We start from the raw sequence: 16,877 nt of genomic DNA, 5'->3' as shown, positions 1-16,877 counted from the left end.
GGGGGACAACTCCTGCGTCACTGTGAACCCTTTGAGTTGAATCAGTAGGACATAAGTCAAGTTAGCCTCTACAAACTTGCCCTCAACAAACTTGCCAGGTCAGAACAGAGAGAATGAAGAAAGAAATAAAAAAAAGGTTTGCTGTTAGGCAGCACAGTAGATCTCCTTAGAGTGAGTCAGTGGAGTGGACACATGAAGTACTGTAGCTGGGTGATAGATGGATACAAAGTGTGACTGTGGCAGGGACAGAGTGTGAGAGCATGCCAATTGTCGTTAATCCCTGTCAACAGGAAGTAGAGGAACGCTGCTTTGAGTGCTTCCCTCTCTTCCCTCTGTCCCTGTTGTCTTTCCTGCCTACTGCCAAAACCAGTGCTTTTAATAATAATAAATATAATATATGCCATTTAGCAGACGCTTTTATCCAAAGCGACTTACAGTCATGTGTGCATACATTCTATGTATGGGTGGTCCTGGGAATCGAACCCACTACCCTGGCGTTACAAGCGCCATGCTCTACCAACTGAGCTACCAACTGAGCTACAGAAGGACCACAAGCATTGGTTCACCAAGCATTGGTTGATGTGTATTTTGTCCGTGCAGGCAGACAGAGTCCTCACGGGGGGACAATGGGGTGAAAGCGTGCCTAATTGGCAGCACCACAGTCTTATCCCTCACACTGGGCAGACTCAGCAGAAATACACTGGCATCAGTTAGGTTCACAGTAACCCTTAGTCTAAACTACAGCACTACTAGATACTCAAACACACATAAACACATCTATTATGGATGGTGCAGTAGGTGGGTCGGGTCGTATAGTAACAGTTCACCAACCTTTTTGGGGTATTATTTTACTAAAGGGATCTGAAGCAGACATTGAAATTATGCATTTGTCACATCTCAAAAACCGTACCCTTGAGCTCTCTGACAGTCCCAACCTATCTTTGACCCCTCACTAAGACTCAGGTGGTGGAAGGCCGCATGGTCATGGATATGAGGTGGTTCTGGGACAGGGAGGACATGCTCAGCCCTGAGAGGCCCAGGACACATGCTGAGACACACCATGTGAGCATAACTTAAATTACCTCACCCTGCAACTGATTATACCCACTACTGAGAAGAGTGGTTTACACAACTGTACAAAACAGATAAAATTGTAAAACCGGGTTGGGTGGAAGAATAATTAGAAGGAAGAGGGGGGGGGGGGTAGCGTGTTCTCCTTTTCCCTTGACTGTGAGAGGACCACACAGGAAGCAGAGAGCTAAATACATCAGGGGACTGACTGAAGGGAAGCAAGGAAAGCTCCTTGTAATAAAGTTAATGAAAGACAAATAGTCTGGCAAGTAAACAAAGTATCTTCAGTGGAACTTGGCAAAGGGTTAGAAGAGAGAGACAGAGAGTAGGGTGCAGGCTCTATTTAAGGCTTCATGTTAGAGGTGTAGGCTAAACTAGAGAGAAGATGAGTGTTGTGGGGGGGGGGTAGGTCCCGGGGGATGAGGGGACAGGGGGTGAGGGGACGGGGGGGTGAGCGGACAGAGGGAGAGCAGGGGCCTAGAAGACAGGGGCTACAGAGAGCTAGAAGTAGGTCAGTGTATAAGGGAAGTTTGCATGCAACTACAGCAGGTCACCTTTCGGTGCGGTCAGTTCGGGCAAAGATAAGTCAATTATATGCGTAAATGTGTAATTTGATTCACTGATGTTTCTATTAAGCTCTGGTTGTGCTAAATTAGCTCTGATGAAAAACACATTCCTTCTACTCAACAGGAGGACACGGACATTAGACATAGTGTGAATGTGCGTGATTAGACCGTGTGAATCTGCGTGATTAGACAGTGTGAATCTGCTTGCGTAGGAGTGTGGTTGTGTGTCGGTACCCATGTTTATAAGCACCCGTGTGTGAGAGAGTTCATGTTGCGTGTGATAGAAACATACTCTGGTGAAATAAAACACCCAAGACCAAACAGAGAACCTTATCTCACATCCAGTTTGTTGTTTGTCTTCACATGGCTGTGACACATCCACTGTATAATGTGTTTGTTCAGCTGCACAAAAGAAGGTTGGTTCTTTGGTCAAGTTTAAAATAAGAGGCAAATAAACCTGTAAGAGAACTCTGAGAGTGTTTGTACAATTGGTCTGGCAGACTTACCACAAAACAAGCTGGTGCATCAACAAACTAAGCGAAAAGGAGTCCTGAACTACACTGTCTGGAAACACTGAACAACAGCAAGACCGGGCCCCTTCCAAACACTGCACTGATTCTAAAGCAATGTAAGATTACATATGAATAAACAGTGTTACAGTACTACATCACCCCAGGCAGCTAGAATATGAAATATATAGAGAGGTATATGCATGGTTATTCCAAACCCTCCTGTTCTTCAAAGGCCTTAAAGGTAGAGTGTAGAGTATTACTTTATTCATCCCAACTTGGGAAATAGTTTATCACAGCATGCATCATCAATAACTTACACGGTAGTGGCGGTTGGAGTTGCTCCTTCCGTGTTTGTAGCTCCAGAAAAGCCATGCTAAACCGTGGGACCGACTCTGCCCTCCCTACCTGTCAGACAGCCAGCACTGGTTGAAACAAGGATTACCACAACAGGCCCATTAGCAAGGACTAATAGAGAAAAAGCCCAAATGGAGCTGTTATTTTAATGTTGAAAATGTAGTTGGTTTTCCGTGATAGCAAAGGGCGGGACAAATACACTCAAGAGGATTACTGCTCTCTCTCCCTAGGGTTTCACAGGTGGTTTTGAACAGGACAGAGGATCAAACTGTATTGAAAATCCTTATATAACCCAAAAACTGCTAGACTATATTTCACATTTACTATGGACAGACGATACACTTCCTAACCAAAAGTTTGTGGACACCTGCTCGTCAAACATCTCATTCCAAAATCATGGGCATTAATATGGAGTTGATCCCCCTATGCTGCTATAACAGCCTCCACTCTTCTGAGAAGGCTTTCCATAAGATGTCGGGACAATGCTGTGGGGACTTGCTTCCATTCAGACATGAGAGAATTAGTGAGGTCGGACACTGATGTTAGGCGATTAGGCCTGGCTCACAGTCGGCGTTGCAATTCATCCCAAAGGTGTTTGATGTGGTTGAGGTCAGGGCTCTGTGCAGGCCAGTCAAGTTCCTCCACAACGATCTTGATAAACTATTTGTGTATGGATCTCGCTTTGTGCACGGGGGCATTGTCATGCTGATACAGGAAATGACCTTCTGCAAACTGTTGCCACAAAGTTGGAAACACATAAGTGTCTAGAATGTAATTGTATGCTGTAGCGTTAACATTTCCTTTCACTGGAACTAAGGGGCCTAGCCCGAACCATGAAAAACAGCCCTAGACCATTATTCCTCCTCTACCAAACTTTACAGTTTGCACTATGCATTGGGGCAGGTAGGGTTCTCCTCAAATCCGCCAAACCCAGATTTGTCCATCAGACTACCAGATGGTGAAGCGTGATTCCCCACTCCAGAGAACGCGTTTCCACTACTCCAGAGACAAAATGGTGGTGAGCTTTACACAACTACAACCAACACATGGCATTGCGCATGGTGATTTTAGGAATGTGTGCGGCTGCTCAACCATGAAAAACCATTTCTTGAAGCTCTCAACGAACAGTTATTGTGCTGACGTTGCTTCCAGAGGCAGTTTGTAACATTGTGTTGCAACCGAGGACAGGCTGCCATACTCTGCAGATAGTTCCAACGGTCCAGTAAGAGGCCAGTAGAGTAATTAGTATTGTTGAGCTGACTTCAGGTAAACTGTATGCAGGCTCAGATGCAGCCTGAGCCTTCATATTATCTGCATGTTTTGTGTCTGGCATAGCTGTAGTCATCTTAGATGCTGTTCAAAAGCTGAACTAGAGAGAGAGAGAGTGAGAGAGAGTGAGAGAGAGTGAGAGAGAGAGAGAGAGAGAGAGAGAGAGAGAGAGAGAGAGAGAGAGAGAGAGAGAGAGAGAGAGAGAGAGAGAGAGAGAGAGAGAGAGAGAGAGAGAGAGAGAGAGAGAGAGAGAGAGAGAGAGAGAGACCCCTCATGTAGACACTCACCAACCAAGACTTCACAAAATTGGACAAACACCAAATTGAGACTCTGCATGCAGAATTCTGCAAAAATATCCTCAGTGTACTACGTAGAACACCAAATAATGCATGCAGAGCAGAATTTGGCCGATACCCACTAATTATCAAAATCCAGAAAAGAGACGTTACATTCTACAACCACCTAAAAGGAAGCCATTCCCAACCCATCCATAACAAAGCCATCACCTACAGAGAGATGAACCTGGAGAAGAGTTCCCTAAGCAAGCTGGTCCTGGGGCTCCATTCAAACACAAACAGACCCCACAGAGCCCCAGGGCAACAGCACAATTAGACCAAATCATGAGTAAACAAAAAGATAATGAGTTGACACATTGGAAAGAATTAACAAAAAACAGAGCAAACTAGAATGCTATTTGGCCTTAAACAGAGAGTACACAGTGGCAGAATACCTGACCACTGTGACTGACCCAAACTTAAGGAAAGCTTTGACTATGTACAGACTCAGTGAGCATAGCCTTGCTATTGAGAAAGGCTGCCGTAGGCAGACGTGGCTCTCAAGAGAAGACAGGCTATGTGCTCACTGCCCACAAAATGAGGTGGAAACTGAGTTGCACTTCCTAACCTCCTGCCCAAGTATGACCATATTAGAGAGACATATTTCCCTCAGATTACACAGATCCACAAAGAATCCAATTTTAAAAAACTCCCATATCTACTGGGTGAAATTCCACAGTGTGCCATCACAGCAGCAAGATGTGTGATCTGTTGCCACAAGAAAAGGGCAACCAGTGAAGAACAAACACCATTGTAAATACAACCCATATTTACGCTTATTTATTTCCCTTGTGTACTTTAACCATTTGTACATTGTTACAACACTGTATATATATATATATATATATAATATGACATTTGTAATGTCTGTATTGTTTTGAAACTTCTGTATGTGTAATGTTTACTGTTAATTTTTATTTCACTTTTGCATATTATCTACCTCACTTGCCTTCGCAATGTTAACACATGTTTCCCATGCCAATAAAGCCCCTTGAATATAATATGAGAGAGAGAGAGAGAGAGAGAGAGAGAGAGAGAGAGAGAGAGAGAGAGAGAGAGAGAGAGAGAGAGAGAGAGAGAGAGAGAGAGAAGGGGCCTGACTTGTCATCACCATGAGACCATGACTTCACAGTCTATACTGGTCCATGGCTCTTGACTGGGCTGGTTTGGTGCTGTGGTTGGATATTCTCCTTTTTGTGATCGTCCCAACCTGGCAGGATCCACAGTACTGCTCAGACATCTAATGAATGGCTGCTTTCTGTAATTATTAAGAACACTGACCACAGTGTAATAAAGAAGTGATATCCTGAGACTAAGGTCATACACCAGTCCAGCCCCGAGGTGGTTTTAACCCACCACCACCCAGAGAGAGAGAACATTACTTACTGGCTACTTCCAGTGAGGCGTTGTGGCTAATGGCCTGGCCCAGGTAGTTACGGGCCACACACACGTAGCTGCCGTCGTCTGGCTTGCTGCGTCGGCCATGGACGATACGCAGGAAGAAGAGGGAGCCGCTGGGCAGCAGCATGCGGTGGGAACGGGGGTTGTCCCGGTCTGTCTCCACCCGCTCCCCGTCCTTGTACCACTCCACCGTGGGGGCGGGACGCCCCTCCGCCTTGCAGTTGAGGGTGGCCGGCTCCCCCTTGGACACGATGAGGTCAGAGGGGTGCTCCACGATCCGAGGAGGGGAGTCATCCTGACGCAGACGAGATCCTGAGATGAGAGGAGACATTACATGAGACTTACATTGCACGTACGCTGAAGCCTTCCCTGACCGGATGCCCCTCACGTTTCTCAAAATAAAAATAAATAGATAATAAATTCCTCTATCTTCCAGTAAAGAGTTCTTCTTCCTCAGATTATGGCTGAAATAAAGCTCTTTCAACCTCCCGAACAGGCTAACATATCCTGAATAGGTGTTGAACTAAGGTCATTCTAGTATTTGAACACTTTTTTTTGTCTCACTTGCCACACTCTGTTAAATACTTATTTACATTTGTAAGGCCTAAGCACAATATAATTAGCAGCACATGCCATGACCCAAACATCACTCTGTCATATGAATGCATTCCTCACCCTCAGCCTTAACTATAGGCCAGAGGGCAGGGTCTGTCCCTCCCCTTTTACACACACACAATATAGTAGCCATCTGAGGAAGCATGCATGAGGAAAAATGGCTTATTAGAGTCTGGGGGAATAGAAACTATGTGGAGACCATATTTATCACGCACACAGAGACACACACATTAACAAAGCACCCACTAAGATTAAGTGATTTACCTCACAAATTCACTCAAACACGCACATGCACACCACACACAAACACACACACGCTACACATCTCTCTAATGCATGAATAGCCCAGGAAGCCATACCGTGTCTGTAATGCACACATCCAGCAGTACAGTGCAGTTGTTCACTTCAGCAGCAGCAGCACAGTAATTAGACAGGGCAATATCGTAGCTGTGCTGGTGGATGTACCAACTGTTATCCTGTCTGACATTCTAATGAACACACATTGTCATGTGGCAGACACAATGTTTCTCTATTGTTCAAGGGCCCAGAGCCCCAGGAGGCAATACATAGCAGTAAGCACAGCTGGCATATCTTAATAAACAATTCTTCCCTTAAATCTCCACTGCAAAAACAAAATGTTGTTTATAGTTGTGAGAGTGTGATATGAGCATTTTTCTAAATCTATATGTTCTGTGCTATAAACTGATTATAAGGGTGTAAAACCTAATGCTGTTAATTTTCAATATGGACGCTTTATAATATTTTCCAAGGCTCTCGCGCTCTCTGTTGATATGCATAAAGCTCAGAGACAGGGAGAGATAGAAGAGAGAGAGAGCTTTACTTTGAAACATGTACAACCCCGCTGAAGGAATTCAGGGCTATTCACTCCTGTGAAGCGGACGGGTCTAGCTGTTAATCAACTTCCATTTGTCAGAAGTCTTTGATCCTGCTGTCGGCACAGTAACACTCTCTGAGAGGGAAAAGAAGAGAAAGCTGCTATGTCCACTGTATGTTTTATTAAACAAGGCTTTGAAGTGTTTCCATGTTCTGCCATGGGGTTTAGCCCTCCCTAATAAATTATTTCAACCAAAAAATGATATCTATCAGGCAGCAGTCAGGGGCTATTTCTTTAAGGAATTATACATTAACATTCTGCTGGGTAAGTGGTGCAAAGCTGCAGAAGATGTCAGATTGGGAGCTGGCAGGCAGGCAGGCAGGCAGGCAGGCAGGCAGGCAGGCAGGCAGGCAGGCAGGCAGGCAGGCAGGCAGGCAGGCAGGCAGGCAGGCAGGCAGTGGGCAGGCAGGCAGGCAGGCAGGGGGCAGGCAGGCAGGCAGGCAGGCAGGCAGGCAGGCAGGCAGGCAGGCAGGCAGGCAGGCAGGCAGGCAGCGGGCAGGCAGGCAGGCAGGCAGGCAGGCAGGCAGGCAGGCAGGCAGGCAGGCAGGCAGGCAGGCAGGCAGGCAGGCAGGCAGGCAGGCAGGCAGGCAGGCAGCGGGCAGGCAGGCATGCAGCGGGCAGGCAGGCATGCAGCGGGCAGGCAGGCAGGCAGGCAGGCAGGCAGGCAGGAAGCGGGCAGGCAGGCAGGCAGGCAGGCAGGCAGGCAGGCAGGCAGGCAGGCAGCGGGCAGGCAGGCAGGCAGGCAGGCAGGCAGGCAGGCAGGCAGGCAGGCAGGCAGCGGGCAGGCAGGCAGGCAGGCAGGCAGGCAGGCAGGCAGGCAGGCAGGCAGGCAGGGTAGCAGGCAGGCAGCGAGCGGGCAGGCAGGCAGGCAGCGGGCAGGCAGGCAGGCAGGCAGCCAGGTAGCAGGCAGGCAGCCAGGTAGTAGGAAGGCAGGCAGCGGGCAGGCAGCCAGGTAGCAGGCAAGCAGGCAGCCAGGTAGCAGGCAGGCAGCCAGGTAGCAGGCAGGCAGGCAGGCAGCCAGGTAGCAGGCAGGCAGCCAGGTAGCAGGCAGGCAGGCAGCCAGGTAGCAGGCAGGCAGGCAGGCAGCCAGGTAGCAGGCAGGCAGGCAGTCAGGCAGGCAGGAAGGCAGGCAGGCAGGCAGCCAGGTAGCAGGCAGGCAGCGAGCGGGTAGGCAGTTAGCGGGCAGGCAGCAGGCAGCGGGCAGGCAGCCTACAGCTCTCAGAATATTATTTATAACAATGGAGTAGGAGTAGGAGATGTGCGTACATGTGTGCATGCACATTGTAGATCATTCAAATGGGTGTAAGCTAAAACACCTGGTCTTAATGTTGAGTAATTATCTTCTCCAAATCAAGAGTGCTGGCATGTGCAACTGCGTCCTTGTGTGTTTGCGAGTAGAACCTCTCCTTGAAGTCATTACGGAAAATCTGGAGATATGGGCCAAAACCTACATCTATACAAACACTAACAATCACAGTCTCCTCCTACTCTGTTTACCTGTCACTCATTCCACAGTGTCCTGGCCTCCTGAGCCCCCCCCCCTCCCTCAGGGGATATTAGACAAAGGCTCCTTATTAATGAGCTCCATGTTACTGCCTCCCTCCATCCATCCCTCCATCCTTCTATCCTTCCGTTCCACCATCTCTCCAGATTTAACTCATCTTCTTCCCTGTTACAACTATAAAGGACATTTGTACTGGCTCTACTGTAGCTACCCTTACTATTTGAATGGATCCACTTTGGCATAAAAAGGTTTAAGTGCTTAACTATGCTTGTCTGTGTGTGATACTCTGAGAGAGAGAGAGAGAGAGAGAGAGAGAGCGAGAGAGAGAGAGAGAGAGAGAGAGAGAGAGAGAGAGAGAGAGAGAGAGAGAGAGAGAGAGAGAGAGAGAGAGAGAGAGACAGAGAGAGAGACAGAGACAGAGACAGAGAGACAGAAACAGAGAGACAGAGAGACAGAAACAGAGAGACAGAGAGACAGAGAGACAGAGAGAGAGGACAGGTAATACTGTCCAGTAATCGCAGCCATTTGTGGGTGGTACAGTATATTACCTGTTTTACTGCCTGTTGGGAACACAGGGGTGTGATTTGGCTGCTCTTTCATGTGGCCGGGAGCACAGTGGTTCACAGTGCTGACTTACAGGACCCGCAGTGGGTCTGACTGGGGAGTTCATGTTTTATAATGCATGTTGTATAATGCTTTAATGGGGAGATGATGCAGTAGAGCAGATACAGAGCCCTAACTCACAGACCTACACCAGAGAAGCTGCAACACGTTACTGTACTGTAGCACAGAGACTGTGGGGGGAGGAGCAGTCACAGTGCTGTCATCCTACTGATTCCTTTAAACCACAAATAGTCAGCCACATAAATACCTCACACATTGTATGTCTGTTGGATGCGTGTGCTCTTTTGTCTTCCTCTGGAAATGACTACGGATTTGCTACATTACAAATAGAAATGATATACTGTACATTCAGTGATGCTATGACTTCAGTGCAGTAGGTATGCCATTCCACTGGCTTAACAGAATTCTAGACACAGACCTTGATGGCAAGGTGCTGCTGGGAATGTCACTGAAAGTGGGCACTCCGAATGATCAACTGCTGCTTCCAGTCAGACTCACCCTGAATCACATGCACATATGCACGTGCAAATGTGCACTCACACGCACGCACACACACACGCACACACACACACACACACACGCACGCACGCACGCACGCACGCACGCACGCACGCACGCACACACACACACACACACACACACACACACACACACACACACACACACACACACAGGACCATTGCACCCCACATCCCCCATTAGGTTGCAGGTAGAGGGAAACGGATCTATGGGAAGATCGATAACGTCTATACTCTCCATTTCATCAGCAGAGCGTTCGGGAAGTAAGAAGGGACAGAGGGCCAGGTGGTACACTACTCCTACATTTCCTTTTCCAGTAGTGCTCATTACTCTGTCCCATGGATAACACTGAAACCCCACCAGGACAGAGAAGCTACATGCCTGGTCATCCTGAGAACAATGATCTAATTAAGTCTCGCTATAATGAAACCATACAAAACATAATTACGGGGTGTTTTCTAAGGCAGGTGAGAGGGCTCCATCAAGCATTTAAAATGAATGCACAAAAACACAAACACATGTGTATACAAACAACTCCATGGTGGAAAATAGAGAAAACCACCAACCTAGCCGCAGGGCAAGATCATACATATTTCATTTGAATATCAATAAACACCCTGTGCAGACATATTCAGAAGGGTAATAAATGGAGTGGAGAACGACCGCCAGTTTACCCAGTTCCCTGTTCTCTGCACGCTTGTTGTGTTGCTTGTTTTAATTATGTTGGGTTTGTGCCTGAGGGGTGTAGAAGCTCCCTGAGCTGGCTGGTGTTACTGGGCTGTAGTATCACCCCGCCACAGGTGGGCTTGAGGAAGACCAAGCCTTATCTGCAAAGAGCCAGCCGAAAGCCAGCACGCAATCTCACACATAAACACACACACACACATACAAATGCACACTCGCACACCGAAATGAATGCATACACACAGACCAAAACACACACACATACACACACACACCGCACACACAAACACTGCATGCATACACACAGACCATAACAGGTATGCATCCACACTGCATGCACCTTGTGAACACACACACACACACCAATGTTCATTTGTAAACACCTCTGCCAGACATACACTTCCTTCTTACGACTGTCAATCATCTCTGAGGCTCTTCTGCTGTAGTGATGAGAATCAGCTTTGGTGTGGAAGGGAGGACGAGGGGAATATGAAGGAGGATGGGAGGAGAGAGTGAAGGAAGGAAGACGGGAGAGGTGAATCTCCTCTGTCTTTTCAGAACTGCCCTGGGTTCTCTTTCCAGGAAGAGACAAAGAGAGTGCGAGAGCAAGCAAGAGACCATAGTATTATACAGATATCCAACACACCTTGATAAGCATAGTTCCACCCAGATACTGTATGAACGCATACAAATTAATTAATGAAAACAGAACAGACATCTTTATTAAAACATCAAAGACCTTGCAGTGACTGTCTGAGCATATGTCGAGTATTACATTGCTGAGATCAAGTGTGGTTTCATGAATCTGTTGGTGGCCCTGAACCCAAAGTATCTCCTTTACGTTCCTGTGTCTCAGCTTGCCAAACAGAGTGCGATGCCATGAGCGTGGTGATGCAAACACACCACTTAAAGAGATGGGATATCAACCGCAGATCCAAGCATGGCACTTGGGATTACAATGGCTGCAATCTCTCAATGTAAAATAACCACTCTACAGGTAGGAGACCACATTATCACACACACACACACACACACAGGAAATGAGTGGTAAAAACTGATCTGGAGATAAAGCAGTTCCACAGGCAGTAGTGTGAAGAGGTGTCGCGTCGGGTTACAGTTTCTGGCCCAGCTTCACACACCAGGCCCACTATAAGCATTCCTTAAACAATGTGAATAATTGTCTACTCGCTGGTTCCCCAAACACCCAGGTACTTGAGTTGCGGTTGGTGACATTGACAGTGTAGAATGCTTTGGCCACTATGTCACCCCCTGGTATCGGTGATGCCTTAAATGACATCACCGCATCAAGTGGAGAGTCCTGGCCAATCAGAACTGATGTAGCGGGTAAAGTAAATCTGCGCCTGGGGTACGTCTGGAATTACCTATGTATGAGTCTGTCCGGTGGGTTCATAGTGTGGTAAATGGAAGAGTAATCTAATATGTGCATCCTCCCCTCTCATCCCTTTGGCCAAATGGCATAGACAGGAATAGGGGGCAAATTGATTCTTGAAAACGAATTATAAGGAACCTCAAGGGTCTTCACACTATCTATCATAACAGTGGACATACACAGAGACAACACACATAGCACTCTGCACTCAGCACTCACATGCAACATACAGGTAACTGCCAAAATAAAGGAAACACCAACATAAAGTGTCTTAAGAGCATTGGGTCATCACGAGCTGCCAGAACAGACACACACACACACACACACACACACACACACACACACACACACACACACACACACACACACACACACACACACACACACACACACACACACACACACACACACACACACACACACACATACACACACTATGCTCTTTTGAGACTCCTCTTTCAAAGTCACTTCTAGCCATGGTAGCCAAAATAATGGGCAACTGGGCATTTTTATACATAACCTTAAGCATGATGGGATGTTAATTACTTAATTAATTTAGGAACCACACCTGTGTGGAAGCACCAGGGGGGTACGATTGCCCCCTCTCAGTGAAGCCACAGACGTTCAAGGCCAACCACGATCCTGCAGGCATTGTTAGCAGAAAACAGTATCCCCATTATAATGAATGGAAAAATGGCAAACTTTGTGTAAATAAAACTCTTGGTGCCAATAATTGCTTCTAATTCACCAGATGTATGGCCTTGTAACACAGAAGAAGTTATAAGGATAATTTAGTTGCTAGTGGCAGCCTGCAGTACCCCAGTCAGCTTTCACCTTGAGGGGGCAGCACTGAGCCGAGGATGGATCCAGAGCCAGTCAGGGTGAAATTGGAGGTGAGCGATGGAAGCAAAGCAGAGACAGTGAAGGAGTTGATGGGGAGATTGGAGGAGAGAGTAATGAGAGAGTTGTTGTGTTGGTGCATGAGGCACGACATCCGCCCGACGGAGCGTGTCCTCGATTTGATGTCACCTGAGTCAGCTCTCCATACTCGTCCTGAGGTCCGTGCTAGCCATCTGGTGAAGACTGTGCCAGCCTTACGCACCAGGCCTCCTGTGCGCCTCCCCAGCCCTGCACGTCTGCTGCCAGCTTGGCGCTACAGATCTCCAGTACGCGTTCTTAGCCCGGTGCGCTACATTCCAGCTTCCCGCACCTGCCGGGCTAAGGTGAGGATCCAGCCAGGACGGATGGTGCCAGCCCTGCTCACCAGATCTCCAGTGCTCCCCCACAGCCCGGTCTATCCTGTGCCTCCTTCACGGACCAGGCCTCCAGTAGGTCTCCTCAGCCTGGTGAGTCCTGTGCCTGTGTCCTGTCCGGAGCTGCCACAGTCTCCCTCCTGTCCGGAGCTGCCAGAGTCCCCCTCCTGTCCGGAGCTGCCAGAGTCAGAGTTGCCCTCCTGTCCTGTCACATCCTGACCGTAGATCCTTTTTATGTCTCTATTTTGGTTTGGTTAGGGCGTGAGTTTGGGTGGGCATTCTATGTTTTGTGTTCTATTTTTTTTACCGGGTGTGGTTCTCAATCAGAGGCAGCTGTCTATCGTTGTCTCTGATTGGGAACCATACTTAGGTAGCTTTTTCCCACCTGTGTTTGTGGGTTGTTGTTTTCTGTTTTTGTTTCTGCACCAGACAGAACTGTTTCGGTTTGGTTCATTCTCTTTGTTGTTTTGTTATTCAGTGTTCAGTTCTATTCATAAATCATGAACACTTACCACGCTGCGCTTTGGTCCACTTCTCCATGCAACGATGACCGTTACAGTGTCCCTCATTGAATCAAGTGTTTCCTTTATTTTGGCATTTTTACATGTATATAGGCACATACATTACACACAAGGTAACTAGGTAAATCTTTATGTGTCACTATGACTGCACCTGGTAGAAAACCTGCCAGGCCCAATGAGAGCAGGCAGATATGAGGGAGGCGTTAGGGGGGGCTATAGAGCAGAGGGACTGCTTGTTGAAACAATCACATTTGTCCATAAAAGTCTGTTAGCTGCATTGATGTGATCCGCAGGCTAGGCCCAGGATTACTGTCCACACTCTGACAGGGATTTGGAGCTTACTGGTCCGTAGTTGCTGCTCTATGCCTTTAACAACATCTCTCATTTGGAGAGAGAGGTCTACCGTCTCTACAGCTAATTCAACACAGACGGTTATTTAAAAGAACAAACACGAAACAGATGAGAGAGAGAGGGAAAACAAGAGATTTATATTGGGATGGTTTTGGTGTTTTTGCTCTGATTCTACTTCAGATTCTTTAATAGAGTTGAGACTAATGGGTTGCGGTCTTGAATTAGGTCAGCTTGTCTGTCTCCTGAGAAGGTTTAAGTATGATGTCAATGTTCAGGCTGGGGGAGACCCCCGTACCCTATACTTAATGACCTCATTCGTCTGGGAGTATTTGCGGAACGTCTCTGGCTGGGATCTGGGATGGAAACTAACAGGGAAAAACAGGACGGTATGCAGGGGAAGAGTACAGTGCTGGCACGGAACACTGCGCTGGAACCCGGGAAAGGATGGGATGGACAGGATCAAGTTGGCTGTGACAAAGTCCATTGGACATCAGAGAGAGAGAGAGAGAGGACGCTCCACTCTGCTCCGGACGTTAAGTGGAGGAGATTGGAGGAGAGTTGCCTTATGGCTCTCTCAGAGAAACCAGAATGTAGAACCTTTCTTCATCCCCCTCTCTCTCTATCTCTCTCTCTATTCCCCTCTCTCTCTTCCCTGGCCAAGTTTATAATGAGTTCCGGCAAATTGGGATTCAGCAGAACATCTAAGGGTGTGCAGGAGCAGAGCAGTGTTTATGGGTAATCACATGTGTTGAAAGAAACATTCATCAGATCTGTTGGTTACTATACTTTTCAACTGACCACGTACTCCATGTATGCCTCATCTCACCCAGGGGATGCAAATCAAATCCCTCTGATGGGATATATAGTTATATAAAGACGTAACAAATTGATTCTGTCCTCTCCATACCAGAAACTTCAAAGTCAACCGGGACAATGTCAAGTCACCCACTACTTCGTAGTCTGTGTTTCCCATGCCTTCCAGACACGTATTCCAGACATACACACACAGTCACACACTCAGGCTCTTTGTAGTGAAAAATAGGGCAAGAGAGAGTGCCTGGCAGTCTTCTCAGGCTGTATAAACTGCAATTAAATGAACAGCTGAACACTGTCATTTACTCAGGTATGTGGGAGAGGAATGTATGTGTGTTTATGTGCTTGTGTGTGGCCTTGTGTGTGAGCGAGATGTCTACAACCACTCGCTCTCAAAATGTCCACTGACGGTAGCAGTAGTGCCACACACAGTCTATTTGAAACTCACTCCTAAACATGGCTGGAAAATGCTATGAATTCTGATACGTGTAAAGAAGCCCTTTTCAATGTTACGGCCCGTAGTTGAGCATGTGGGCTGTCCACACACACAGTAAGAGCAAACGCCTGGAGCTCGGTCAAACCCCCTGCTGGTGCATTTCTGCCCACTGTGCATTTCACACTGAGAGGAGAACAGAGGCACAGAGTGCAGGATACTAAGTAAGGGAGAAATTAAGTTCAATAAGACTGCAAAGTAGTCAGATAATGTGTGTGTGTGTGTGTGTGTGTGTGTGTGTGTGTGTGTGTGTGTGTGTGTGTGTGTGTGTGTGTGTGTGTGTGTGTGTGTGTGTGTGTGTGTGTGTGTGTGTGTGTGTGTGTGTGTGTGTGTGTGTGTGTGTGTGTGTGTGTGTGTGTGTGTGTGTGTGTGTGTGTGTGTGTGTGTGTGTGTGTGTGTGTGTGCAGAGTCTATAGAAAGAGCAGTCTCATTCAGGCCTGCCAAATCCTCAAATGCTTTTCAAATTTCACACACTAACGCGACAGTCATTTTCATGGCACTATTTATTTGCTTGACACCATCATACAGAGTAATCCTGAGTGCTGGCAATAGCAGAGTGCTATAATACAGAACTGTGTGTGTGTATCAGCATGAACTACATTTATTTTAGATCTTAATTACGCCCCTGACAGTGGCGGCCTAGATGTGAACTCTCTGTCACACTGTGAGGGGAGTCAGCATGAGCTGCACTGAGCACCAAGCCATTTACAGAGCAGCATGGGACCATAGCCCACTCAGGAGTGCATATCCCATTTACAGAACCCCCATCATGCACACACACACACACACACACACACACACACACACACACACACACACACACACACACACACACACACACACACACACACACACACACACACACACACACACACACACACACACACACACACACACACACACACACACACACTACATCTGTGAGCACAATCAAACAAAACCATGCATACACACATACAAACACCTTCTTAAAACTTGAAAGGACTCTCTCACCCTTTCAATGTTAATGGCATGTGACACAGCAGAATGAATGGTCGGAGCCCTGGATGTTATTGGCCTGAATGGGAATGAATGGCATCATAAATCCAAGGCAGGATTGAGATTTCGAGAAGGCTGTTTTCAGAGGATGCTGATCCTAGACAAGGGAAACAATCCCGGCAGCAGCCAGGTGGAATGAAAGGATATTGTTGTTGGGATTTAGCACATGATTTACAAGACAATGTAAATGTTTGGACAGGAAATGAATGAGGGGCCAATTCGGCTTGAGTGGGCATTGTCTATCAATACAGCCAAGTAATGTGCTTGGCTGGGATGTTGTTAAAAAGACATTCCCTTCTGTTGGGGGAGGCTAGGGGCTAGATAAGTGTTCCCCTAGCCTGGCCAAGGCCACAGTCAGTCATTAGCTAGACTGGGAGTTGGGAGCTCCTCACTGGGTCTAAGAGCTGAGACGAATCTACCCTGGGGGGCTAAGGTTGTGACCACACATCCACACATTATAACCCCCATCTCACTCCCCTGGACCCACACCAGTCTCTAAAAGTGATTAAGGTTGGAAACAACTGAGCCTTCGTCGCTCCCCACTCTGACTCTATCCACAGGAGCCACTCTGTCTTCTCCTCCCATTGTATATCCTATGGAACCATCCCTCAAACACTTCACAACCGCAAGATAACTTGACCTTTGAGACTCAATAAAAAAGGAATACAG

At 47.4% G+C, this 16,877-nt stretch overlaps 1 protein-coding gene across 1 annotated transcript in view; it reads right to left on the bottom strand.

Moving 5' to 3' along the window:
• LOC123998993 (roundabout homolog 1-like) overlaps positions 1 to 16,877 on the bottom strand; it is a 172,793-nt gene that overhangs the window by 131,514 nt on the left and 24,402 nt on the right. The window contains 1 exon segment of the mRNA XM_046304297.1: positions 5,494 to 5,820. Within this exon segment, the coding sequence (XP_046160253.1) occupies positions 5,494 to 5,820 (327 nt within the window).

This window comes from Oncorhynchus gorbuscha, linkage group LG16 (assembly GCF_021184085.1).
Source record: "Oncorhynchus gorbuscha isolate QuinsamMale2020 ecotype Even-year linkage group LG16, OgorEven_v1.0, whole genome shotgun sequence".
Lineage (NCBI taxonomy): Eukaryota > Metazoa > Chordata > Actinopteri > Salmoniformes > Salmonidae > Oncorhynchus > Oncorhynchus gorbuscha.
This window is presented reverse-complemented; position numbering and strand designations above follow the sequence as displayed.